General features: G+C 41.2%; 1 protein-coding gene across 2 annotated transcripts in view; it reads left to right on the forward strand.

Annotated features, from left to right (window-relative positions):
• VPS13A (vacuolar protein sorting 13 homolog A) overlaps positions 1–26,849 on the forward strand; it is a 271,467-nt gene that overhangs the window by 218,752 nt on the left and 25,866 nt on the right. For both annotated transcript variants that reach the window (XM_067568877.1, XM_067568878.1), the window contains exons 57-68: positions 4,040–4,121; positions 6,708–6,777; positions 7,726–7,831; positions 13,079–13,192; positions 17,846–17,991; positions 18,099–18,180; positions 19,747–19,860; positions 20,272–20,347; positions 20,471–20,634; positions 20,928–20,973; positions 21,271–21,394; positions 23,650–23,764. In XM_067568877.1, the coding sequence (XP_067424978.1) occupies positions 4,040–4,121; positions 6,708–6,777; positions 7,726–7,831; positions 13,079–13,192; positions 17,846–17,991; positions 18,099–18,180; positions 19,747–19,860; positions 20,272–20,347; positions 20,471–20,634; positions 20,928–20,973; positions 21,271–21,394; positions 23,650–23,764 (1,239 nt within the window). The remainder of the gene's footprint in view (positions 1–4,039; positions 4,122–6,707; positions 6,778–7,725; positions 7,832–13,078; positions 13,193–17,845; positions 17,992–18,098; positions 18,181–19,746; positions 19,861–20,271; positions 20,348–20,470; positions 20,635–20,927; positions 20,974–21,270; positions 21,395–23,649; positions 23,765–26,849) is intronic.

Here is a 26,849-nt window from a genome sequence, read left to right on the forward strand (position 1 = left end):
TCCACAAGGGCCCTGCAGCTGAGGATCACCCATCACCAGGCGCTCCTCGGCTGATACAACTTGAACCTCTGGTTCTCCCTCCAGAGATTCACGCAGGGTTTGTCTCAGGACCAAGCAGCGGACTTTGCCACCCTCATCCAGGAGGGTGCGACGGTGGCAGGAGCGGCCCTCCAGTCAGCCAGTGACGCTGCAGATGCCGCTGGTAGGGCGATGGCGTCTGGCATCGTTACGCGTCGCTGCTCCTGCCTCCAATCTTCAGGGTTGTAACAAGAGGTCCAGCAGTCAATCCAGGACCTGCCATTTGACTGCGCTGGCCTCTTTTCGGACTGCATGGACGACAAGCTGCACACCCTGAAGGACTCCAGGGTCACCCTGAAGTCCTTGGGGCTGTGCACGCCGCAGGCCTCTAGGCGTCAGGCGCGGCCACGTCCCCAGCATCCGCCCCAGCCAGCACTGAGACCGCCTTCCCGACCCGTTCAACCCAGGAGGGGTCGGGACAGATATAGGGCACCCAACCGTCAGGATTGCCAAGGCTCCTCGGCGGGTCCCCAGCAAGGGCCCCCCAAGGGAAACAATAAAAAATAATTTTCATGGTGCGCATGAGGGTGGCACCTCCCCCATCCCCCTGGATCAAAATTTTCCCTTTACATACAGACTGAGGCCGTACTTCACCGAGTGGCAGAGCATTACCTCAGACCATTGGGTGCTGGGCGTAGTATGCAGAGGTTATGCCCTGCAACCCTCAGCCTTCCCCCCAGACTCTCCCACTACCCCGTCCCTCTTCAGGGACCCCTCTCATGAGCATCTCCTCATTCAGGAGGTGAATTCTCTTCTCCTCCTTGGAGTGGTGGAAGAGGTTCCTCCTCAGGAAAGAGAAAAGGGGTTCTACTCTCGTTATTTCCTCATCCCCAAGGCAAAGGGGGGCCTGAGGCCCATTTGGAGCTCTGCGGTCTGAACAAGTTCATCAGGCGCCTCAGATTCCGTATGATTTCCCTAGCCTCCATCATTCCTGCTCTAGATCCAGGGGACTGGTATGTTGCCCTTGACCTAAAGGACGCTTATTTCCACATTACTATCCTCCCCGGTCACAGAAGGTTCCTCCGGTTTGTGGTAGCTGGATGCCACTACCAGTTCTCAGCTCTGCCCTTTGGCCTTTCATCTGCCCCCAGGGTCTTTACAAAGTGCATGGTGGTGGTGGCAGCCCACCTGCGCCACAGAGGGGTTCAGATCTTCCTCCTACCTGGATGACTGGCTGATCCGGGGCAGGTCCAGGGCTCATGTGAGGAACAGCCTGGCACTCACCTGTGCCACATGCACCAGACTGGGGCTGCTCATCAACGAGCAGAAGTCTACTCTCACCCCAGTGCAGCGCATAGACTTCATTGGGGCCACCCTGGACGCCATCCAGGCCAGAGCCTTCCTCCCACAGTCTTGCTTCGAGACAATGGCTGCCATAATCACCGATCTCCACAGGTCCCCCACAATGACAGCCAGGCAGGCACTGCCTGCAGCTGTTGGGACACATGGCGGCATGCACGTATGTGGTGAGGCTGGCTCGCCTCAAGCTCAGGCCTCTCCAGGGCTGGCTGGCCTCGGTATATGCACCAGCCAGGCACTCACTGAGCAGAGTGGTCACTGTGCCCACTCAGGTACTGTGCTCCCTGGATTGGTGGAGGGACCTGGGGGAAGTACTGAGGGGTTTCCCTTCAGAGAACTGACATCCTCGATAACTCTTATTACAGACACCTCGGATGTGGGTTGGGGGGCCCACATCAGCTGCGACCTCAGCACACAGGGGCTCTGGTCGGTGTAGGAACAGTGCCTCCACATCAACATTCGGGAGCTCAGGGCAATCCGTCTGGCCTGCAAGGTGTTCATCAGATTCCTGAGGGGCAGGATGGTACAGGTCCTGACGGACAACACAGCAGCCATGTTTTATATAAACAGGCAGGGGGGGGGCACGCTCCTTGGCCCTTTGCCAGGAGGCCATTCGCCTTTGGGACCTTGCGGTGAGGCACAATTTCCATATATCTGCCTCTTACCTCCCGGGGCTCAGGAACGACGAGGCGGACCACCTCAGCAGATCGTTTCTACCGTGCCATGACTGGTCACTGCACCCGGAGGTGGTGACTTCCATTTTCCGCCGGTGGGGTGTTCCCCAACTGAACCTGTTCGCGTCATCCTGAAACACGAAGTGCCTGAGGTTCTGCTCGCTCCGGGATCATGAGCCGGGCTCCATTTCCAATGTGTTCCTTATAGATTGGACGGGGACCCTCCTGTATGCATTTCCCCCCATTCTGCTGCTGGCCAAAGTCCTCTTGAAGATCAAGAGGGACAAAGCGGACATCATTCTGGTCGCCCTGGCCTGGCCAAGACAACATTGGTTCAGCATGCTGCTGGACTTGTCCATCGCCACACTATGCTGCTCCCGAGGCGTTACGACCTGCTCTCACAGGACCAGGGTCACCTGCTGCACCCGGACCTGGACTCCCTCCACCAGAGCGTAGAAGCTCTGTGGCTGACGGAGGGAGAAAGAACTTGCTCGGTGCAAGTCCAACAGGTCCTGCTGGGTAGCAGGAAACCTTCCACTCAGGTGGTGTACCGGGCCAAGTGGAAGCGGTTTACCTGTTGGGTGGAGTCCTGGGGTATCCCACCGAGCCATTCGCCCATACAGGCGATCTTGGAGTACCCGCTCCACCTGAAGCTGCAGGACCTGGCCCTTGCCTCCCTAGGGGTACACCTGGCGACCATCTCTGCCTTCCACCAGCCGTTGGAGGGGAGGTCACTGTTCTCATACCCTATGTCTCTCAGGTTCCTCAAAGGGGTGGGGAGAGGCTATATCCGCAGGTGCGTGACCCGGTGCCTCCCTAGGATTTGAACCTGGTCCTCGCCACTCTGACAGGACCTCCCTTCGAGCCTATGGCTACATGCCCACTGCTCGTCCTCTCCTGGAAGGTAGCCTTCCTGGTGGCCATTACATCGGTTAGGAGGGTCTCTGAGATTAGGGCCTTGACCTTGGAGCCCCCCTATACTGTCTTCTATAAAGACCAGGTGCAGCTGAGACCCCACCCGGCCTTCCTGCCTAAGATGGTGTCTCAGTTTCACTATAACCAGGATATATTTCTCCCCATGTTCTTTCCTAAACCGCACAGAGGAGGAGCGGAGATGGCACTTGCTGGACGTCAGATGAGCCCTGGCCTACTACATCAAGCGAACCAGGCCATTCCGGAAGTCAACGCAGCTGTTTGTGGCAGTGGCGGACCAGATGAAGGGCTCACCTGTCTCCACCCAGCGCATCTCCACCTGGATCACCACCTGCATCAGGACCTGCTACAAGCAGGCGAAGGTGCTGCTTCCAGGAGCTGTGACAGCGCACTCAACCAGAGCCCAGGCCTCATCTGCGGCTTTCCTGGAGCATGTGCTCCTGCAGGACATCTGCAGAGCAGCAACCTGGTCGTAGGTCCACACCTTCATGTCCCACTATGCCATCGTGCAGCAGGCAAGAGAGGACGTGGGCTTCGGCAGGGCCATGCTGATGAGAGCAGCTCGCCGCTAACTCCTACCCACCTCCAAGGTATGGCTATTTAATCACCTATATTGGGATGGATATGAGCAATCACTCAGATAGAAAACAGGGTTACTTACCAGTAACTGTTGTTCTTCGAGATGTGTTGCTCATATCCATTCCATACCCACCCTCCGTCCCCGCTGTCGGAGTCGGCAGAAAGAAGGGACTATAGGCCCTCAGGGCCGGCAGCGCCTGATATAGCATGGCATGAGCGCGGCACTCCAGGGGGCACTGGAGCCGGCTCTACGGGACTTGCTAGGGGCAAAAAAGTTCCGGGAACCAGTGCACGGGGCGTGCACTCACCTATATTGGAATGAATATGAGCAACACATCTCAAAGAACAACAGTTACTGGTAAGTAACCCTGTTTTTCTGTATGTTTCTTACCTAAAGTTTCTTTTATAATTTTTAATAAACAGTTGCTACTTGAACAGTTAACATACACCATCTTTCCTGTCCTTACTCTTATCAGATACAAAACCAGATTCCCGGAGCTGTATTTCCTTTTGTGTTTTATCCTATTAAACCTCCGAAGTCCATCACCCTGGATTCAGGTTTGTGGATACAGTTTAACATATTTCATCGTTCTTACAAAAATATAAACGTATATTTTCATGTGCAGGTGTAAATGGTTTAGGTTGTCACTACTATCAGAATATAAGTTGGTCTCCATAAAACAAAAAGACATGCATGAAAAAGAGAAGGCATTTTTAGGCCACCATCAGTTTAAATTGACCATGAAACATGATGACTAAAGAGAAAACAAATATTAATATTAAGGGGAGAATGACCCAACTCACCCACCAAAAACCAAATTTATTATGACAAAGGCATCTTTGGGTGAAATTCTCATAACTTTAACAAAAAGATACTCTCATGCCACCGACATTAGATGTTTCATCCACTATACATAATACTTCTTTGACACACACTCAGAGAATGCACACACTTCCCCGAATTTATAAGTGGTGTAAATTGGATCATTTAAATCAATAGAGTTGCACCTGCTTACACCAGGTCTGAATTTTATTCTGAATTTTTGTTTTCATAGCATAGAAAGAGAAGCTATAAAGTTTAGAAAAGCATTGCTGGGCTTTATGGCATTATTTCTGTTGAACAGTTTCTCTGATCATTCATCACTAAAAGGCCAGTGCCCTCCACCTATGAACTTAGAGGCAGTCTAGTGTTGTTGTCGAAGATTCTAAGACTAAGAACTTCAGTTCAGGCCGTCAGATTTTCTACCTCTGGCTACAAAATAAATTGGCAGTTCAGTTTCTCCCAACTTTATTATGTTTGATCATTTTAATTGTTCATTTTTGTGCACTAGTGACTTAAAATAATTCCTCCTCCTGTTCCTGCCCTGGATTGATTTTTTGGCAGCATGGTGGTTTCATGGCGGATCTTCCTTTGTCTGGTGCTCTTCTAGCCCCATTCAGGCAAGTCAGAGCTGTCCCGCAACTAGGCTAAATTTAGGCAGTGTTCCCTATGTGAAACAGCATTGTCAAGCCCAACTGAGGGTAAATTATGTGTTGGCTATTCAAAACCATCTTACCCTTGCCCTGCCAGGGCTCAAAGCAAGCATTGCCTTTAGTTAGTTTACTCATTGTTAAGTGTTAGTTTATCGAGAGAGGTTTAGGTTAGCAATCGACACAGGGATGGGGCATGTCTTGGTCCCTGAGTTTTAAACCCTGCACTTCATATAAGAACCCTATACCAGTGAATGACCCAAACCAGAGCTGTTTGAAGTGTTTAGGAAAGGCTCATGTGTGGGAAAGGAGCAAAATCTGTAAAAGTTTCTGACCTCGCACCAAGAAGGATCAGGGCATTAGATTAAGAGCCCTCTGGATGGAGTCAGCACTCAGGCTGGTGTCAGAACCAGGTAGGTCAGACTTGGCATGAGCACATCAGTTTCGACACAGAACGCTCCCCTAGCACCGTTGTCTTCCCAATACCGATTACCATCTCCGGTGCCAAAGAAAAGACCAAAGAAGACGCACACTGAACGCGGGTGCTCACCAGTCCTGAAGAGGGATTAGAAGAGCACAGGAGACCAGACCAGACCTGCATCGGGCTGTCTGTCCACACAAGTCCTATGGGCATCATCGCTCATCTGGGTTTTGAGCCCCATCCCAGACCCGCTGCCGACTTCTGGGAGCAGCGAGGGCCCTTAGCACCTGGTGGTGCCCACTACGCTGGAGGCATTCCAGACCATGAAGGACTTCCTGGCATTCCTTATTCTGCTGAGTCCGGGAAGGGAGGCCTCAGCACCAGGACCAGGCACCTATGCCCTCGGCGAGCTCATCTAGGGGAAAACCTGCACTGAGACCTCTGCAGCGATCCCTATCACCAAGGTGCGAATGGTCACCAGACCCACAGCACCCTGCTCTTTAGAGTGACAGCACCGATTCCCAGAACACCACAGGTCCCTGGAGCCCCAGTGCTTGTCCACGGACTCCTGACGCAGATCTCTGGAATCCTGGCCCTGCTCTCCAAGTCCATATAAGAAGCCTAAATACCAAAGCCAGTTTGTAGGATACCAGGCTTCCTGCACCACTCCCCTGTACCAGAACACCACCATGCATGGTACAGCGCAGAGGGGCAAATGGCGTCATTACTCCCATGGTCCCCAAGGAGCAGCTCCTCGGAGGAGACCCTTCCAAGGAGGCAGTCCTTAACCATGGCTGCTGATTTACCCTTAATACCACCAATAGCACTCTGGCCTCAGGGGCAATGGCCCAGACCCACAGCAGTTTTGGAACCTGTGAGGGTTCCCCCAGACCAGGCTCCCACAGGTCACCACTTTCAGGAGTCTCAGTACCACGGTCATTGGTGGCGCCTTGCACAGCATGGGACCTGGATATGGAATCCTCCAAAGCATTCATTTGCTATCAAGTGAAAATGCTATGTTTCTGTGAGTTGGCTGGAGTAGCTTTTTTGATGTTCCATTTCCTCCTCCCCTGTTGCCTGCTCCTCTTACTTCTCTTTCGTTTGAATCCTGAGTGCCTATTCCTTCCATTATATTATTTTTTCATGGGATTTAAATACGGCAGATAATCGTGATCATAACTAGTATTTTCATATTCAGGAAAATTTAGTTAATATAAATCCTATACTGACCTCTTGGTTTTTCTTCTTTATAGCACCAAAACCATTTACTGATATCAGTATTGTCATGAGGACTGCAGGGCATTCTCAAATATCACGTATTAAGTGAGTATATTTTACATATTCCATTATGGTGGAATGTTTAAACTTTCCAAAACCACTACCTTTTCTTTTAGAAGAGGTACTCTTTCAATCAGTAGAAAACTTCTTTGGTTCAGCTACTGCTATGTGTTATTTTACAAATTGTTTTGGAGTCATGTCAGCAATACATTTCTGATTGGAACATATAGGAAAATGTGTATTTTTATGTACTCACAATGAAAAATAACTTACCTGATTTTGCTCCAACTTTTGGAAATAAACTTCTCCTGTCGACTGAGATAAAGCACAGTAAATTTCAACCCAAGAGGAATTAATTTCAGAAAGATATAAGCAAAAAAAAGAATGGAAAGGTGGAACTCAATCTTACTTGACCTGTTCGCTGAACAAGTTCTGCGTTAGAGCAAGCATTTTAGCATTGCATTCTCCTTTTAATTTTAACACAAAACTGGAGCACAAGACTTTTGAGGAGAGACTGAGGGAACTAGGTTTGTTTAGTCTGTGAAAGAGAAGAATGATAGCAGCCTTTAACTACCTGAAAGGTGGTTCCAGGGAGGTTGAAGCTAGACTGTTCTCAATGGTGGTAGATGACAGAACAAGAAGCAATGGTCTCAAGTTGCAGTGGGGAAGGTCTAGGTTGGCTATTAGGAAAAAGTTTTTCACTAGGAGGATGGTAAAGTCCTGGATTCGGTTACCTAGGTTGATGGTGGAATCTCCATCTTTAGAGATTTTTAAGCTGCGGCTTGACAAAGCCCTGGCTGGGATGATTTAGCTGAGGTTAGTTCTGCTTTGAGCAGGGAGTTAGATTAGAGGACCTCCTGAGATCCCTTCCAACTCTAATATTCTATGATTCTATGAAAGTATTTTTAACATTCTGCTTCACAATCTGAAGCTTTGGTCTTAAAAAAAATAAATTGCTGCTAATTAATAGTAATTTTTTACTATCATATCCAGGTACTTTAAGGTCCTGATTCAAGAAATGGATCTCAAATTAGATCTTGGATTCCTGTATGCATTGGCTGAACTCTTTACACAGGCTGATGTGCCCAAAGACCAAGAGGTAGAAATCTATTTCATAAAATAAAAGTGTTTTTAATTGGTAAAATATTACACAGACTTGGACTTCAGCTGCTATGGGCAGGAGAAGCTGGTAATGATATCCATGGCACAGGTTGACCAAGATTCACAGGACTGTTGTTGAGCTACTGTTTTTAGCAGCTGCTTACTGGCCCAGGTAGATCGCTCATTTTCTGCTTCTCCTTTCCTCACACTTTGGCATAACATACAGAGAAGGAGCCCAGGCCTGAGACTAGAAGATGAGACAGACATTGTGCAAGAGCTAGCATCCAGCTCCCTCTACCTAATGGCAAGCTGATCTTTTGCACTCTGGGCAAAGTCAGGAAAAGAGAGACAACAGTCCCCCTTCCCTGAGCCTGCTAGGAGAAGTTTGGCCTTCGCAGGGGAAGAGATTCAGCCACCTCAAGCTTCACCCTCTACTCCCCTGGAGAAGAGGCAAAAAAGATCCTACCATGTGGAAAGAGGATTCCACCGTCTAAGTGAGGTGCTGCTGGATTGAATATGTGAGAGTGTAAGGAAGGAGAAGGGAAGACAAGTGATTGTGGAGTGTTATAGAGTGAGGGACAATATGCAGGGTCTGCTGAAGTTGTAAGAGAGCACGTGTTTTTGGGGATGAGAGAGAGGCACTGCACAAATAAAAGGGAAAATGTAAGGATTTGGGTTGAGAGAGTAAGTGAATGGATTGGGTAAGTGATAGAGTGGAGCTGTAACCACTTTCTTCAGATCTGGTGATCTCTCCTTTCCCAACTGCCTTTCGACATAGTCTTTCCTGGTTTTGGAGAGCATTTGTACATCAGACAAATGGGTGTTGGAAATCATTCAACTGGTTATACCATCAAGTTTCACGCCATACCCTGTCCCTTTTCAGAGACCCCGTCTCATGAGAAGCTTCTAATTTAAAAGGTAGATTCTCTCATTCAGTCAGGGACAATAGAACCTCTTCCTCCTTAGCACAAAACAAAAGTTTTTTATTCCAAATATTTCCTCATATCCAAAAAGAAGGCAGGCTGGAGGCCTATCCTAGATCTCAGCGTGTTCAATGCCTTCATTCACAGTTGAAGATTCACATTGGTTACACTGGCCTTCATAATACTGATACTAGATGAGAGTGATTGGTTTCTAGCTCTTGACCTGAAGAATGCTTATTTCCACATCAATGTTCATCTCATTCTCACAGGATTTTCTACTCACTGCTGGGGTGCCTCCTTGTGACTGTCTGGGGAATAACTCCTCCTAGTCTGATGCTCCTTCCCATCTCTTGTTTACACTGCAGCCCCTCTCACTCTCCAGGAATTGCAGTGCTTCCTCTTCATGACATGGGATGCTCCCTCTTTGTGGCTTGGCCCTCCAGCCAGGTGACTATAATTTTTCCCTTCCAGGGTATCAAAGTCTCACTGTCTGACCAGGTATCATTCCTGGCAGTCCTCTAATTCAAGGCAATGCCAGTTCCCAGTTGGAGAACCTGGGCCACCCTCTAGTCCAGGTTCCAGCTCAGGAACCTTTGAAACAGCAGCCAAAGTCTGTATCATCCCAGTCCTTGCTGGTGTTTCCCTGAGCCGTTTCCTATTCTACCTCAGTTAGGCTTCTGCTCCACCATCCTTTTGGGTAAACACTTCCTTCAGCAGACCAGGAGCCCAGGGTTTCTGCTGTCCCCCTGGGTTTTCTCCTTTCCCTCTCTAAGGCCAGAGAGTGACTATAGTTCCACACTACAACATTTTTCTGTCCTCCCTTATGGTCACCTGGGCTCCATCCTCAATTAAGAATTGTTTATCAATCGTAATTCTCTCTCATGTATGGCCTGTCAGGTTAATTGGCTCCTTCTGTGCCACATTATCCTTTTTTGGGCTATTGTGGGATGAACACTTTGTCACACAAGATTTCTGAGGTTTGTGATCAGCCCAAATCACTATCAATACAGAGTTCTCCCTTTTGGTCTAAAGAGGCACCGAAGGTATTCACAGAAATGTTAGTGATAGTAGCAGCATACTTGAAACAGGACATAATGGTCTCTTCATATCTGGAGGACTGGCTACTCAAAGGGAAGTCCTGTCAAGAAGTTCAAAATTCCGTACAAATTGTTCATCTTTTCCAGACTCTTGGCCTAAGAGTAAATGAAAGTCCATTTTGATACCTACAAGTGTATAGAGTTTATCAGAGTGAAACTGGATTCCAATATAGCCATAGCATACGTATTCATGACAGGTTCCAGATTATGTCCAGCCAGTCAACTCATCAAGCCCAAGAATGACTATAAGGTCTTTTTTCTGTCTCCTGGGTCACTTTTTTGATAATGCACACCAAATTACATCTATGTTGTATGCAGGTTTTGTTGCAGATAGTGTACCCTGACAAAATACAGTATGGGTATGCTTATGTCCCCTCCACAGAATGTTCTCTCATTCTTCAACTGGTGGAAAAATTGGGATCAGTTTGGACAGGATTCCCCTTTCCCTTACAACCAAAACATTAGTGACAGATGTGTCTCTATTGTGTTAGGGAACCCATCTGCATGATCTCTTAACAGAGGCTTTGTCTACATTTACTTTGAAATTTGGCAACAGTCGACGGGAGTTACACACGCTACGCAGAGGGGCTTGCATAACTCCTGTTGACTTTGTAACTCCTCTTCTACGTAACATCTTCACTGCACTGTGCCACTTGAGGGCGTGTTTTTAACACGTCGACTTCCGGATCGATTGAGCGGGTCTTCACTGACTGCTCAATCGATCTGGATAAATCAATCTGACGGTGGCAAATTTGCCACCGTCAGTAAAGATGTACCCTCAGGGTAAATGGACTCCAGAAGAGTTAATGTGACATTCTGGACCTAAGGGCAGTGTACAGAATTTGCATTCGTTCTTATTGATGAAACAGTCTGTTCGGATCATGTCAGAAAACAGACAGAAATATTTTACATAAACAAGGAAGGTGAAGCAAGATCATCCCTTCTATGAACAGAGGCAATAAGGCTATGGAACTGGTGCGTAATATCAGTTGTTCACTTGCTAGCTCTTCAGAATACATTAGTAGACAATTTCAGCTGACACTTCTTCATGTAGCATGAATGGGAGATTAATATGTCCGTGATTCGGTTCATTTTCTGTCAATGGGGCTGAGAAGCAGTTGACTTTTTTGAAACAGACAAGAACAAGAAACTTTGCATATTTTGTGTCAGAGGGAATCAAAATGTAGGCTCTCTGGAGGATGCATTCCTGATCTCGTGATCACAGAAGCTCCTATATGCCTGTTCTGTTCCTTCTGAGGGTATTGAGGAAAATAATTCACAATAAGGTAATGATTATCCTAATAGTTTTTCCTTGACTGAGACTGTATTAGTTTTCAGAGCTGCTTCATTTATCTACTTGTCCTCCAATCTGATTACCTTTAAAGGTCAGTTCTGTTGATTTACCCATGAGGGAATGACTCACCATCCAAAACCCGTTTTCTCTCTACTTTTCTTTGTTTGGTTCTTGGATAATTCTCAGAACTAGAAGAATTGTGTTCTTCAGATATACAAACCATCTTGAGCAAGAATAGAAAAGAATCTACAAGAAAAACACTCTGCAGAGTGAAAAAGATTTGTTGTCTGGTGTGATCAGTGGCCTGTGTCATCCCTCATATTTTGGATTACATTCTTTCTCTGAAAATCTCAGGTCTCACTTAGTGCTCTGAGGGCACATCTAGTGGACATTAGTGCCTTTCGTTCCCCAACCCTCATGGATTTTCCCATCCTACAACATCTAGATTCCTGAGAGTTTTAGTGAGGTATTTCCAATCATAGTAGAACCTACCCAGAGATAGGGCCTTAATGTCGTTTTGATAGGTCTTATGGGATCATCCTTTGAACCTTTGGCATCATGCTCCTTTCTACATCTGTCCATGAAGACCTCATTTTTTGTAATCATAACATCAGCCAGAAGGCCAGGGGAGTTAGAGCCCCTCATGTACAGTCTTCTGTTGGTACCAGTTTTTTCTTCCACCATACCCAAAATTCATACCCAAGATTGTGTCTGAGTTGCAAATCAAACAAATCATACACTTTATAGTTTTTATCCTAAACCTCATTCTAACAATGAGGTTAAATTACATACTTTAAGTGTTAGACAGGCACTAGCCTTCTACCTGCCGAGACCAAAACTGTTCCGATCATCTCCAAGATTGTTCATTTAATTTGCTGAAAGAACAAAAGATACCTCAATATCACTCAAATATTGTCAAAGTGGATTTCAGGTTGTATTACGCTACGTTATGCTATGACTTAGCTAAATTAACTCCCCCAACCAATATTAGGGCTCATTGGACCAGAGCCCTGGCAACTTCGGTGGCCTATCTGAAAAATTTTTCCTTCTGAGACATCTGTAAATCGCCACGTGGAGCTCTCTCTATGTACCTTTTAAGACTGTATGCTTTAGTGGAATCAGATGCCTCTTTTGGCAAGGCTGTTCTTCACTCTACCATAGATAGGATTAGAAGCACCCATCGTTGTAGTTAGAACACTGCTTGGGAGTCAACTGGAGTGAAATACAAAAAGGGAAAAGCACTCTTTGTCCTCTGCTTCTGTTTCTTCATAAAATATATGGGATTTGGGATAGAGAAGGAACTGGAGTGGCAGTTGGTTCTGCACCACTGTACTGAGCACAAGGATAGTCGGTGCCCATATGCACTGAACTGACAGTGCTAACAATCACGAACAAGGCCATTGGGTATATGTATACATACAGCGACTACACATCTCTAAGAGCTCCAATTACTGTACAGGTAAATATTATCACTTTACCTGCCCACTTGTCTACAGCTCTGCATCTGTATCTCTCTTCATTTGGTATATCCTCTGGCAAGGTAAATATGAATTCTAGAACATTTTTTTAAAGGTTTATATCAATTACAGAATAGCTTGTGTGTTTGTTTGTTTTTGTTTGTTTGCCCCAGGCGCGCGCGCTCTCTCTCTCTCTCTCTCTCTCTCTCTATATATATATATATATATATATATATCTATTATTTGAACTTTAAAATAAAGGTTTTTCTCAATGTAAAATCTTAAGAATTTACTTGTAGGTTATTGCACCAAATAATACAGCAGAAATTCTTTTTTGAAGTAATTTCAGCACAGTGTAGATCATACAGTGTCTCTGGCAATCAGTTTATTACATCTTCCTGAGAACTGTTTGCATTGCAGAGTTTGATGCTTTAACAAGTATTGAAATTCTAATTGTTCAAAATACTTTGACAGGTTGAACTTTTCAAAAAGGATATAGAATCTCTCCAAAAAGAATTGATGAGTATGTCATCAACAGATACCTCACAGATCAGCTTGTATGAATACTTTCATATCTCTCCAATCAAGGTATGTAAATTACAAAAAATGATTAAAATCTTTGTGCATTTTAGTAAAGGAAAGGGGGAAAATGCTACAATTCTGAAAATAGAGAATAGCGGGAATAGAGGGAATAGCGCTAGCAGTTAGAGAACAATGCTGGAGGAAGTGAACTTAGCATTTCTACCAATGTTTAAGGAGGGTTTCCCCTGATGCTATATGGACATTTCAGTGTATCAGAAGGTTCAGTTCTAACAAACATCACTACCATCATCCTGTACAAGTCCCTAACAGTCTCTTTCTCTTAGGCTCATCTGTGTCACAACTTTCTTAACATATAACAGCCTCCCTCAGCCAGAGTTCCCTCTGTCTTCTGAGAATTTCATGAAATTAAATGTGTCTGGCAAGTTTTTCTCTTGCTTCCCCAAAAGCTGGTACATTTCAGACTTGCAATGTGGAGTTTATGTAGCCAGATACATTGCAGGCTGTGGAAAGAAATCTTTCTCTTAAGAATCCATTCACACTGGATTCTCAATACTTGGGCGAGCACTCCTTAGCATGATGCTTGTGGAATTCCCTTAGATCTGAGATGTTAGGATCATAACTTGTACTCTACATCCACTAGAATCTTTCTGGCCATCTTTCTCTCTACATCGTTGGGTATTCAGTTGCAATGATGGATACTGCTGCCCAAATATTCCAAGCCAGTTCTTTTGTGAGCATGGTTGGAGAAGGAACTGTTTGCTGCAGCCTGCTGTGTAGGGAACTAGTTCATACATCTTTTTACTTGTTAGGTTTCTACCTTGCCAGTCTCTGCCTCTAAATTGTTTGTCCAGTTCTGATGTCCACAATTCAAGAAGGTTATTGAAAAATTGCAGATGATTTAGAGAAGAGCCACAAGAATGATTAAAGGATTAGAAAATGTGCCTTCTGGTGATAAATAGTCTATCAGAGAGAAGGTAGGGGTAACCGCATCACAATTTATAAATACCTGCATGGGGAACAAATGAAAGGAGGCATGAGTCTGCTGCTACTCAGTTCCTTCCCAACCTCAGTAGCTCGAGACAGAGCATTCTGCTGTCCACTATATTCAGCTCCTCACCTTTCACCTTATGAATTATTTTACCTAATTTTCTTATTTATTTAATTTATTATAATTTCTTCCTATTTATTTTCATTTCTTTACTCCTTTTATTTTATTTAGCACTGTTATACTTCTGGGAGGGGCAGTTTCCTCTCCCCTCCTCTTCTTGGACCTGTTATTTGTGCTGGGGCACAGCTTGTTATGCTCCAAACTCCAGGTTTTAAGCCCTGTCAGACCTGCCACAGGTCCTTTCCCCACAGTGGTGTACACTCCAGTTGCTTGCTGTGTTTGGGAGACTTCCACAACCCTTCTAAACACCAGGTTTGTTTGGGTTTCAAGAGCAGATCTAAAATAGACAGGGAGACTAGACTTAAACTAATGTTAATGGAGACTTAAATCTAGTTCCAGATAGGTCCTCTTTTTCCCCTACATCTGCTTTGCAGGCTGCTTCAGTTCCTGTTGCTCCCTTGTCTATGGTCCTGGAGAACAAAACCCTGAAGAAGAGAGAACCTACCTCTCCAAACAAGGAAAGGAAGAGGAGCAATGGATTACCCAATATAACCCATGGGAGGTTTAATCAGATTCAGAGATCTCAGTACAGGGATCCATCTCAGGACTCTACTACCCAACTCCTATGAGTCCCTTTCATTAAGAGGAACCTAGGAAACCTACCAAACATCATAGGCTTCCCTTATTCCCCCTCCCCAGTGAGGTTATTGGGACTGCAACCACCAATATTATTGGATACCTAAGAAAAAGCACTGGCATCCACTGGTAGTGTACCAGTCAATCACTCTTGAAGATCTTCCTCTGGTACTACTGCATGCTTGTCCAGTACCAGATGATGAGCAGGAAGAGTAAGAGTCTTAGGCTGAGGAGGCCTTGCCTCTCTCTGTAAGGTCCTCTTCATCTCTGGACAAGGCAGTAATGCCATCACGGCCTTCCTATACTGATGATTTCAAATCCTTCCAGGATCTCTTGAAGTAACAAACAGACTCTCTTCAAATCCCACTAGCTGAAATCCATGGCCATAGTATTAGTCATGAGAAGAGTATCCTGGCTCCAGTTCTCTGGCCTTTCAAGAGAAATACAAACCACCTTGGATGACCTCCCATTTGAAGGACCTACATTCTTCAGTGAATACGTGGACTCCTTTCTCTCTACACCCAGAACAATGTTGCATTCATTGGGAATTTAGGAGCCTGCAACAAAAAGGCGCTGTAATAGATCCCAGCCTGCTCAAAGATTGAGACTATTCCTGTGCCACATCAGTACAGTTTCACTAAGACCCAGGAGCCATTCCAGTGAAAGCCCAAACCACAAAAATGTGGGCTGTTCACCCCTACTTGTGCTCAATCAGCCCCTCTCTGTAAGAGGCACTTTTGATGCCTGGATCGAGAGCATCAAGCAACCCACTTCACTGGATCAGCTGTTGTGCAGTTTAACCGCCTTTTGGAGCCTGACTATCCCACTACTTACCTGCCTTGGAATCTCTTACTTCAGACAAGTGGTTATTGGAGGTAGTAAAAGTGGGTTAATGTATCCACTTCCATTCCATCCCTTCTTCTACCCTGCCCCCATACCTCTTCCGGGGCCCTTCTCACAGGGTCCTAAATCAAGAAGTTCATTCCCTCCCTCTTTTGGAAGCAATAGAGCCAGTCCCACCAGAGGTTCATTGGAAGAGGGTTCTATTCCAATTACTTCCTTATTCCCAGGAAAGACAGAGTATGGAGACCAATCCTCAGCCTCAAGAACTTGAACAATTTTGTCCTAGCACAACACTTCAGAATGGTGATATTAGCTACCATAATCCCATCCTTAGACTGGTTCATTGCCCTCAACCTACAGGATGGCTATATGAAAGCCATAAAGATGAAAGCCTTTTGACACATAAAGTTGGCTATGTGTGTCAAAAGGTGAATCTGTGTCACCAGTGAGGCTTCACTAGGGTTCATAATAAAACTCGAAGACCTAGCTTGTGCCAAGCAGAGCATTGGAGTACCCATGATCCTGCTAGCACAACTCAAATCCGTCTATTCCAGGACAGGAACCAGGGCAATCACCAGACTATCAGAGTCTAGAAGAACCAGTGTGACAGCTCAGTCAATTATATGAATGTTGGATATGGTAAAACTGCAACAATACTTATAGTCCCTATGGTATTTCTCCCCAAAAAAGAACCTCATGTGCCCTGAGATCCCAATGGAAGTAAGTCAACCCGTGGACTCCTTGTTGCATGTATATGACAGGCTATTGTTGGGCCTACCTGGCCTGGTGAAAGTTTGGGAACGATCTCCAATTAAAACTGAACTTCCAGGTCATGCTGGCTAGGAATGCATCCAGCTTATTTAGACTAACTCCTGATATATTTGGTAGCCATTTCAGCATATGATAATCAAGCTGAAGGTAGGCCAGTGTCTCTTCTGTCCATTATTGTCAGGTCTGTGTGGGACTTGACACTTTCAAAACTGGCATTTAAAAGCTTCTTGTGTCATAATATGGTAATATGGTCCTTACAAAGCTGATGAAAGCGTATCTTGAACCGGTTAGTTTCCATTAGATTCAATTTTTTTCATGAAAGCTCATTTTGCTGGTGGCAGTGACTTCATAGAGTGAATGGGCTTCAGGTTCCAGTGGCTGATCCACATTTATATCAAAATTTACAAAGATGAGATGGTGATTCATACTAACTGGATGTTACTCTCCAGGGTGGTATCAGTGTTCACTTTAGTAAGACTATCATCCTGCTAACATCCTTCTCATATCACTAGCCCATCCCAATAAGATCTTTCTCCATTAATTCAAGGTTAATAGGTGCTTGGGGCTCAACTGGAAGCAGGCTAAAGGTAAACTTCCACATACCACTAAGGAGTATGAAACCCAATGAGAATCCTGCAGAGAATCAGAATGCCAGGAAGTCAGTTTCTCTTAAGCATTAGTGGGTACAGTCTTCAAATGCAGAGCCCTTTGAGCAGTTCTTTTTTTTAAAAAATACCTTTATTGAGCAGGAAACAGGACTGCTATATGTATTTAACTTGCTTATAAACTAGATTTAATCAGTCAAAGAACAAAATATTTCATAGTTAATGTGCTTGGGGTTTTTTTTGCGTGAATAAATCAAGTCCACACAGGCGTTCACTGTGTTTTACTGTGATTTACTCCTCAGTTTGCTGTTATTATTTCTAAAAGTTGTATTAGTCATTTTTTTATCTTCATTCTTATCCTTTTAGTTGCTGCTTGACAGAATGTTGCTTTACGCTAGATGTGAATACATTTTTTGAATTTCACTCATTTATAGAGTAGGAGACTGTCAATTCCTTAAGTGCCGTGTCAATGAATTCCTCTTCTCTTTTAAAAAAAATATTTGGTCTGGAGTACAAAGGGTTTAGTGAGAGAAGGGCAGATTCTGCTCTTCCGGAAAAATTGTGCTTTAGACTTTCTGGTCTTATTTGCGGTGTGATATTAGCAGAAAACTTTCTGATTAGGATGGATTCAGTTAAGATTAGGAAATAACATATGCTAATGACAGCATATATTAAAGCGTTAAGATAGTATCCAATTGAATACGGTGTTCTCAATTCTCATTCTTATTCCTTCAGTTACATTTAAGTTTCTCACTAAGCACGGGTGGAGAAGATAGCAATAAAGAAGAAAGACCGCATAAACTGATTCCAGTTCAGTCCGTTAACCTTCTGCTGACGAGTATTGGTGCCACACTCACAGATGTACAAGATGTTGTCTTCAAGTATGTTGAATATATAGTTTTATAACTTATTTATAAGCATTAAGTTAGCACTTTCAAAACAAGGAAATTCATTTTGTTCTATCCTAAATAATGTTGACTTATTTTAGGTTGGCTTTCTTTGAACTCAGCTATCAGTTCTGTACTACACAACAACTACAATCAGCAGTTATTAGGCACTATTCAAAACAGGTTAGTCTGAATTAATTTATGTACTTCATTTAAGTACATTATATCATAAACTGTAACTGCAGCTACTTGTCAATGTACTATATTCTTTTCTGTTTTGTATGTTTATATGCACACTTGTCAAAGAAGCAAAATAAATAAAAATATTTGGTTGGAAAAAAGCTAGTACCTAGATTATGACTAGTATTTTTAGAAAGCTATTTTAAAAATAAGGCTAAATAGCGCCGCCTCTGAATAGGACACCAGTTTTAAATCTAGTCAAATTAAATAAAAATTAGTTTAAAGGTAGTTCCAGGTACTATACTTGCCCCTAAGCTATAGTGCCATTTTTTTCAAATTTACGATTCCATTCAAAGTCTTAGAAACTGATAAACAGATTAAACAGGGAAACTGATGTTGTTTGTGAAGCAGATTTTGTGATCTTCATATTGAGTGCAATATTCCATTGATTACAAAGGTGCTATTCAGAATAAGGTATTTCTTGACATGAGTAAAGCTCGCAGAATCAGCTCTATAGACTATAGATGGATGAAGAATGCAGTGAGTAACAGGGTATCACACTGAAATGGATAGTATGAAGTAAAATAGAAATAACACATGGCTCTGAGTATTTTATCTCAAATTCAGTAACTTCTGATTAGTGACTTCTCACTGGTCCAATGCTATTGTTAAGGTCTCTGTATTTCCCAGATAAGATGCTTCCAGAGACTGCCACAGGAGTGGGTCAGTCCTGTTTACCACTTGAGACTCAACCAGCTGGTTCATCCTCACTAATCAGGGACTCTTCAGAGGCAAATCTAAAAATTCACCCCAGGTTGGCCAGCCACTAAAAAAGGAAAGCATCGGGGTGCTTAACTCTGAGCGACATGGCAAGAAATCTGACATCCTTTCTGACTCGCCCCAATGGAAAGATTTGAATTCTGCGGAGTATCTTGCCCTACCTTTTTTATCCAATTATAATCAGATTATTACAGCAGTGACATTCCTGACAAAGGACATGATAGTTCCTGCCAAAGGAGAAACAATCTTTACTCAACTTTCTTGCCTTGGCACCTAAATAACCTTAACTCTGCCCTGTAGTGGTACAGTGAGAAAAATAAATATGCAAATATGTTTTTAATCTAATCTGAGACTACAACACTAACATGCATCAGTCATAAGTGTTTGATTACTTCATGGTGTCACTACAAGGCAGAGTTAAGGATGTTTGCCTAACTGTGTGTTTCCATGTTTTATCATCAGATTTCTAAGTGTAATCATAACTCTGAATTACATGAGGTTTGTGTGTGTGTGTGTGTTTTTTGTTTTGTTTTGTTTGTTTGTTTGAGAGATAATTTTAACATACTTGTAATATTTTACCCTGAATTACTGATATCTACTCTCGACCTTTAACTCCATCTTAGCCTAGTTTTGTCTGTGAATTGTGAATCTTACAGTATATTACTACATTCCAGCTAGAAACCACTCATTTAGTATTTAATGAAAAATATACTGTATTTTTATAGCATAATGTGTATGCAAATCATATCTATTGGTAATATTTTTACTTCAAAATTATTTTCATTTTAGGCCATTAAACAAATGTATGTTCTTATACTTGGCCTTGATGTTTTGGGCAATCCATTTGGTTTCATAAGAGACTTGTCTGAAGGAGTAGAAGCATTCTTCTATGAACCTTACCAGGTAAAAAATGCCATTTAGCTTCCTATGAAACATAACATAGTTGCTAAGCTACTTAGATGTTATTTGAAATGTAGATATAGGATGTAGGATGTAGGAGATGCATTCAGGTCTGCCATATCCTAGTCACTAGTGTAATGATCAGGAAAAAATATAGCAAAAATTTGTGTAAATGCATGAAGGGACAGCCTTTCATACTTCTGACAATGCTAATTTACTGGAAAGACTTTCATTTGTTTTCTTTCCTTTTGCCCATAACAATTAGAAGAATCCAGTGGCTGAATTGTTATTTTGTTAAATAATTATTTTGTTTTGTTATACTTTTTTATATTAAGAATGACAGTCAAGTAAATTACTTTTTTTTCCCTCAAATAAGATTATTTCCTTTTTCTATAAACTATTTTCCCCCCTTAGGGAGCCATCCAGGGTCCTGAAGAATTTGTAGAGGGAATGGCACTAGGTCTTAAAGCACTGGTAGGGGGAGCTGTAGGTAAGCTGTTGTACTATTGTTATACTTGTATCTGTTGATTGATAGTGACCATGTAAGTTTGTGTAATATGATCATAAGTATTTAGTTTGTGTCAATTTTACATAGTCTTTAATTTTTTTATAGGTGGATTAGCTGGTGCTGCATCAAGAATCACTAGTGCTATGGCCAAAGGAGTAGCAGCAATAACTATGGACGAAGACTACCAGCAGAAGAGAAGGGAAGCCATGAATAAACAACCAACTGGCCTCAGAGAGGGCATCACTCGTGGAGGGAAAGGCTTAGTGTCTGTAAGAAATATCACTTAAGAAAGAATAAGCAGCTTCAATTTAACTATACAGACTTTATTTTAATCGTGTTGCAAACTTATTTGCAAAGTAGGGTTGTAATTGTAAACTGAAAGTATACTGAAGTATTTGGAGCAGTGAAGAGCGTCAGTTGGTTTATTAATTTTCCATGGGCCTTATTACTACCTCCAGCAGAACCCATGTTTTGAATCACATTAAATCAAAACACTTTTTATAAAGTATGAAAAATACGTTCTGAGAACATATGAATGAGAATTGTCTATTTCTCCTCATAGGGTTTTGTTAGTGGCATAACAGGAATAGTGACAAAACCAATAAGAGGTAAGTAAAGTTCTTGCTGTGTATTAGCAGTGCATGTGTTCTTGATTCTAATATTTGCTGAGACTCATATCTGGTATACAGTGTATCTCATTGTTTTGTACTTCAAACTTGACTGACTGACTTTTAGATGGACCATCCTATGTAATGACAACATCTTGTAATTATTAGGGTAAATTAAATTATGCTTTTTATTCATCAATGAAAACAGAAAAAAATTGATAGTGATATTTAAAGTTTTGAAGTATTTAGGGAAAAAAATATTACTACATAAAGTTTTTTTCTTTTAATTATTTCTAGGAGCCCAGAAAGAAGGAGCAGCTGGTTTCTTCAAAGGTGTTGGGAAAGGTTTAGTGGGAGCAGTAGCAAGGCCCACTGGAGGAATCATAGACATGGCAAGCAGCACATTTCAGGGTATTAAAAGGTACAATATAAAATAGAATAAAGACAGAGTAGCACATAGCATGAAAGACCAGCACTGATGTTAGAAACAAATATATTCTGTAATTGTGCCTTGGCACTTTTTCAGAAGCTTTCATCTATTCATTTGTCTCTAATGACACAAATGCCTCAGATAAATAATTCATATTCAGTTTATTATTTATATTGATAACAAACATCTTTCTAAATTGTTATGGGTACTTACAATAACTAAAACAACAGTATCAAATCACAACTCTGATTTAATAAAATTACTCACCTAAGTAGCCGTTATTGGTTTAAAATAACTCTTCCTAAAGCCTCATAATCAAAATTCCTTCTATGAACCCCTGTCTCTCAACCTGACACTAAATGCGCAAAAGAAAACATAGACTTTGCAGGGTGATCAGACAGTTAATGTAGACAGGATTCAGCAAGTCAATAAAAGGGAAGTGAATTCCAAAACTGACTGACTGTTGTCAAGTTCATCTCCTTTCTGTTTAAAGTGAGAAAGTTCCAGCACTTCAGCTGAACACAACTCTGGATTCAATACTGTGAAACTCACACTCAGTGATCTCAAACTTTATACAAATTGAGTCTAAGTTACTTTGCACTGCAATGACAAAGTAGTAGGAAAAAATATTTTAAGGGATTACTAACTAGTTTAGTCCCCAAATAATAACCTACCTAGAGCAGTTTAATCAGTGTTGCATGTCACTAATTTTAAAATTAACAGTTTTTAATAAAATATACCACTTTTTGTAGTGTAATCACTATATATAAAAAAGTGTGCATGCATGATAAATTGACCTGTTATATACCTTTAAATGTTGCTCTTCTCATTGTTCCATCTTCCTAGAATTTATTTCAAGCAGATTCCATATTTCAAAAATAAACCTGCCACAGAAATATTGCCATCTTCTCCCTTAAATTTTAACTGTCCTGATAGCCAGAACAAACAATATTCATTCTGGCACAGATAAAAGCTTTTCATACTTAAAATGTTACTATTTTAAATTATAATATCACACATTCTAAAGGCCTAGAAACTGGTGCTTCCTAAAAATGTTCTGTGATTAGTCATTTAAAAAAAAACAAAAAACCTATTTTAAAAGGACTCCCTAAGAGACTTCTACTGTTTAGATTCATGGTAACTAAAGGCATCTAGCATTACAAGAGGAGGAATGCAAAAGTTGTCTGAATAATATTTTTAAGTGTCTAATACATTCCATATGTATAATTTATATACTTAAAAGTTATGGATTTAGCTCAAATACATAATGTATTTTTTAAAAAAAGAAAAAAAATATTAATTCAACATTCAATTTATAAACTTAAGTGCACAAAAATAAGGGACTAGAAGAATAAACAATGGATATAACTGTAAAACAGTCTCATAGTAATATACATTTGCTTATATAGAAATAAGTTTTCAAAAATTGCTGGGGCAGAAATTTTTTGTGCTATTCAATGCCCTCAGGGGGCAGACAGGTTAGAAGTTATGGTCTACCAGTCTGGCTGGTAAGTTTTATCCTTCCTTCCTTCCTTCCTTCCTTACGTAGACCCTCTCAATTGTGTGTGAAAGCTCATGCTGTGACCATATTTATTTACTGGCTTTGTTGCTCTCCAGGATCTGGACTATTCTTTCTTCTTTCCTCCCTCCATCTCTCCTTCCCTCCTCCCCTCCTGGCTCTTGCTCTTTTTAAGCTACTTTGTGGAGAAAACAGGAATATGGAGCAAAGTTGAAGGAAGAACATTAGCACAGGGTTCTTTTACATGGAAATTTCAATTAGAGGAATTTTGCGGACATTCATTTTATCATATAATCATGTTCTGCAGAGTTCTGCTCGTAAAAAAAAATGCCTACTAGTTCAGTAATGTGTTCCATAAACCAGTAAAATAAATATGCATACATGTTTGTGTGCAGTATTTACATAGTCCCATTGATTTAAATATAAGCATTTGCCATGGAAGTCATAGTGTGTGTAACGTACATGTACAGCCTAAATAAATAAAGGCACCCTGACTAGTCAGTGAAGTTTATAGTTGTCCAATTACTATAACTACATGTGTCTCAACAATCAAACTGAAAATTGCAAGTAAAATACATATGGAGAGAGCAAATATGTCATTTTACTAGTATTTTAAACATTTACATAGGATAACTTTAGGAGCTTTTTGAAAATATGGTATTTTAAAAAGTATACCAATATCTGTGTTAAATATTAACATATTTTGAATTTGCTGCTTTGTTTTCAGAGCTACAGATTCATCTGATGATGTGATGAGTCTACGCCCACCTCGTTTCTTTTGTGAGGATGGAGTTATTAGACCTTACAGGTTAAGGGATGGGACCGGAAGTCAGATGTTACAGGTGAAGGAACTGAAACATAATTTAATATAAACTTGCATGTGGGAGAGGAAAAAGCCTGTTATCAGCTTTTTTCCAGAAGTTTTACTCTTATTTTGTATCTCCTGACAGTACATTTTTATATTTAGTAACTTAATTTCATTTGTATCTTCCATACATGAGTTTTATGGTCAGTCTGGTAAAATTTTATAGAAAAATAGATAATACATGACCTTTGGGAGAAAACTTAAAGTATAATTTATATCACAATGTCCTTAACTATGCACACATTACTAGAGTGGCTTAAATGAAGACACTTTTGTGTGTGTCTGTGTTTTAGGCCTTTTAGTCTTGTTACAACAATTGCGGAAAGCATAGTTTTTTCTTTTAGTAACTTTTTTATATTGTGCATTTAGGTAAAGTTAAAGCATAGTGATATTTTTGCCTGAATTTTAATTGATTAAACTCTTCTACAGCCACTGTGTTTTTTAATTCAAAATGTAAAAGTAATGTATTTGCAGAAACTTGTATTTGAGATACACATACAGTAATTATATTTATATCACACTGCATTAATTAAAATCATTTCAATAATTTTTAACTGCAGCATTGTTCATATCCAAAAATGTATACAGCTCATTTCATAAAATGATTTAAGAACTGCTGTTAGTTACTTCAATAATTTTAAAAGTGTGATATTTTAATAATTGAGATGCTACCTATTTACCTTTAAAAAAACATTGAAATGCAATCTTTAATTCTAACATTACAGTTAAAGTAATTTGAACTGATTTAAAGTATGTCCGTAAATAAGGTGGAAAACTCCCAATATCTAATTGTCTTCCATTATCATAGAAACTGAATTTTAGAAATATCCACACATAGGAAATGACAAAAGCAATAGCTGCTAGTTGAGTGCAAATTGGAGGATGTTCTAATATATATTAAAGCCTTATGTTAGAGATTTCCCTTTAGTACCTTAGCAGTGTTTTGGAGTACCTGAGATGAATTTCAGAAGGAGAAGGTGACCTAGAGGATGCATGGGAAGATACTTAGCCAAACATTTTCAAAGTATTTGTTGTCTGGGTAGGGATTTTGTTTCATTTAGAACATATTTTATGATGCTGTACTGTGCATCATTTATATAAAATTAGAATCTGTCTGTTTCTGTGTATTCTGCATGTCATAGATGTCTCATCTCTACTGCCTCCTACTAAAGGGTGCTTTTCTGAATCAAAGTATTCTAAAAATGAAATTGCTAAGCTGAGTTGTTATACCTCAATACAGAGTTCCTCTTCAGCAGTGTTTGAAGATCCTATAACACTAAGGGCTATAATTTTTGCTTCTTTCTTTCATGATGCAGCTTATATTTTTGTGCTATTATCTTGCAAGGCACCTACTAACAAACAGCATAGCCTGAATTGGCAAACAGTTAAAAACTGCTATTGATGAACAGCACAAAAAGGCCTCATCACTATTCTTCCTCTTTCTGATAAGACAGTGAGGTTCTTGATGTATTTACCCTTTGATCTTTCATGCCATGCTAGTAAAGCAAAATGCTAACAAGATAATAATTCCAGCTCCTTGAATACAAATGTATATAATTTTGTGTTTTTTATGCTCCACCTTAATTTTCCAAGTGTTTGGATTAAGTAACATGCTAATTTGTGAGCAAATGAGTAATTTAGAGGGGATCCTGAAGCCCCTGACCGATAGATGGATGCAAGATGTGTAATTCTACTTTTTATGTTGTCTGGATGAGTATAGTCCCATCACCCAAAGTTGACAGCTTTGCAAAATCCTGCACACAACTTGGTGGCTCCCAATCTTATACTCAAAGCAGAGCACATCAGCAACAAACATTTTCAAAACAGTTAAAGTTTGCAAGTTGTAGGTTGTATTAATTTTCAATACTGGCAATTCTTAAGCTGGAATTTGTTTGAAAAAAATAGTTGCAAAACTTCAGGCAAGGATTTAAACAATTGATGTGATCGATCCTGTGGGAAAAAGCAAAATTCTTCAATTTCTTCCACAGGTCCCTATATTTAAATTTAAAATTTTTATTAGAATATAGTTAGACTTTGTTTAAAATTTATTTTCTATATACTTATTTTTTCCAATGGACAAGTGACTCAGAATCTTTAGAAGAACTTAAAGATTCGGAGCCTATTGGATAAAAATGTACTGCAAAGAGTTGGTTTTGGTTTTTTTCCTTCCTGACATCAGTTACAAAATTAACTAGACTAAACTATTTATCTGACTGTAATAATAATAGTATCTTGTGGAACAGAATTCTTTTTTCTCTTTCATCATTTTCTGGTTTTATTACTAAAATGAGGTGTTTTTGTCATAACTTGAACACATTTTCAAATGGAAAAAAGATAGGGAAATTGAAGATTTTTTTCCTCTAGTCACTCTGGTTTTTTATTAAACAATAAGAAAAATGTGAAGGGTATCTAGATTATCATCATACACCGTGGAGAATATTCTCATGTTCACTGACATTAAAGTGACTTTAACCTCTAGAGAAATGCAATAGTCACCTTAAGCATGTTCCTTTTATGAAATAGGATTTGCACACACAAGCAATGAGATGTATAGAAGCAGAGCCCTACTGAAGTCTTTGGGTGTTTATGCAAGTGCAGTATTCTCCCTGTGTGCAACAAATTTCAGGATTAGGATCTAAATAAATCTTTGGTGTTTGATTTGCTGATTACTATAAACAGGTCTGTCTCCATTAACAGGATTGGAATGTTTCTGTTGTATCCAGAATTCAGAAGCCATTTCACAATTTGTATGCTTTTTAAAAACTAACTACGTTGCCAGCTTAAACTAACACTTCTGCTTTTTTATTCCCTTATCATGCTTGCAGAAAAGACAGGCCTACAGGGAATGGACTAAGACTCACAATAGTAGTGATGATGATGATAATGACAGTTAGGAAAATATGTACCATTATAAATGCATGAGTTTAATTGGACATCTTAATTTATACTGTTAAATGTTGTTGCTACCATGACTGCCATAGAAAGTAACTTTGATTTTAATTTTTGTCTTTTAAAAGTTGTACAAAAATACAGGCAAACAAAATATAGGATGACAGTAGTTT

The sequence above is a fragment of the Emydura macquarii genome, unplaced genomic scaffold, assembly GCF_026122565.2.
Source record: "Emydura macquarii macquarii isolate MOO-44397 ecotype Brisbane River unplaced genomic scaffold, CSIRO-AGI_Emac_v2 contig_2897, whole genome shotgun sequence".
NCBI lineage: Eukaryota > Metazoa > Chordata > Testudines > Chelidae > Emydura > Emydura macquarii.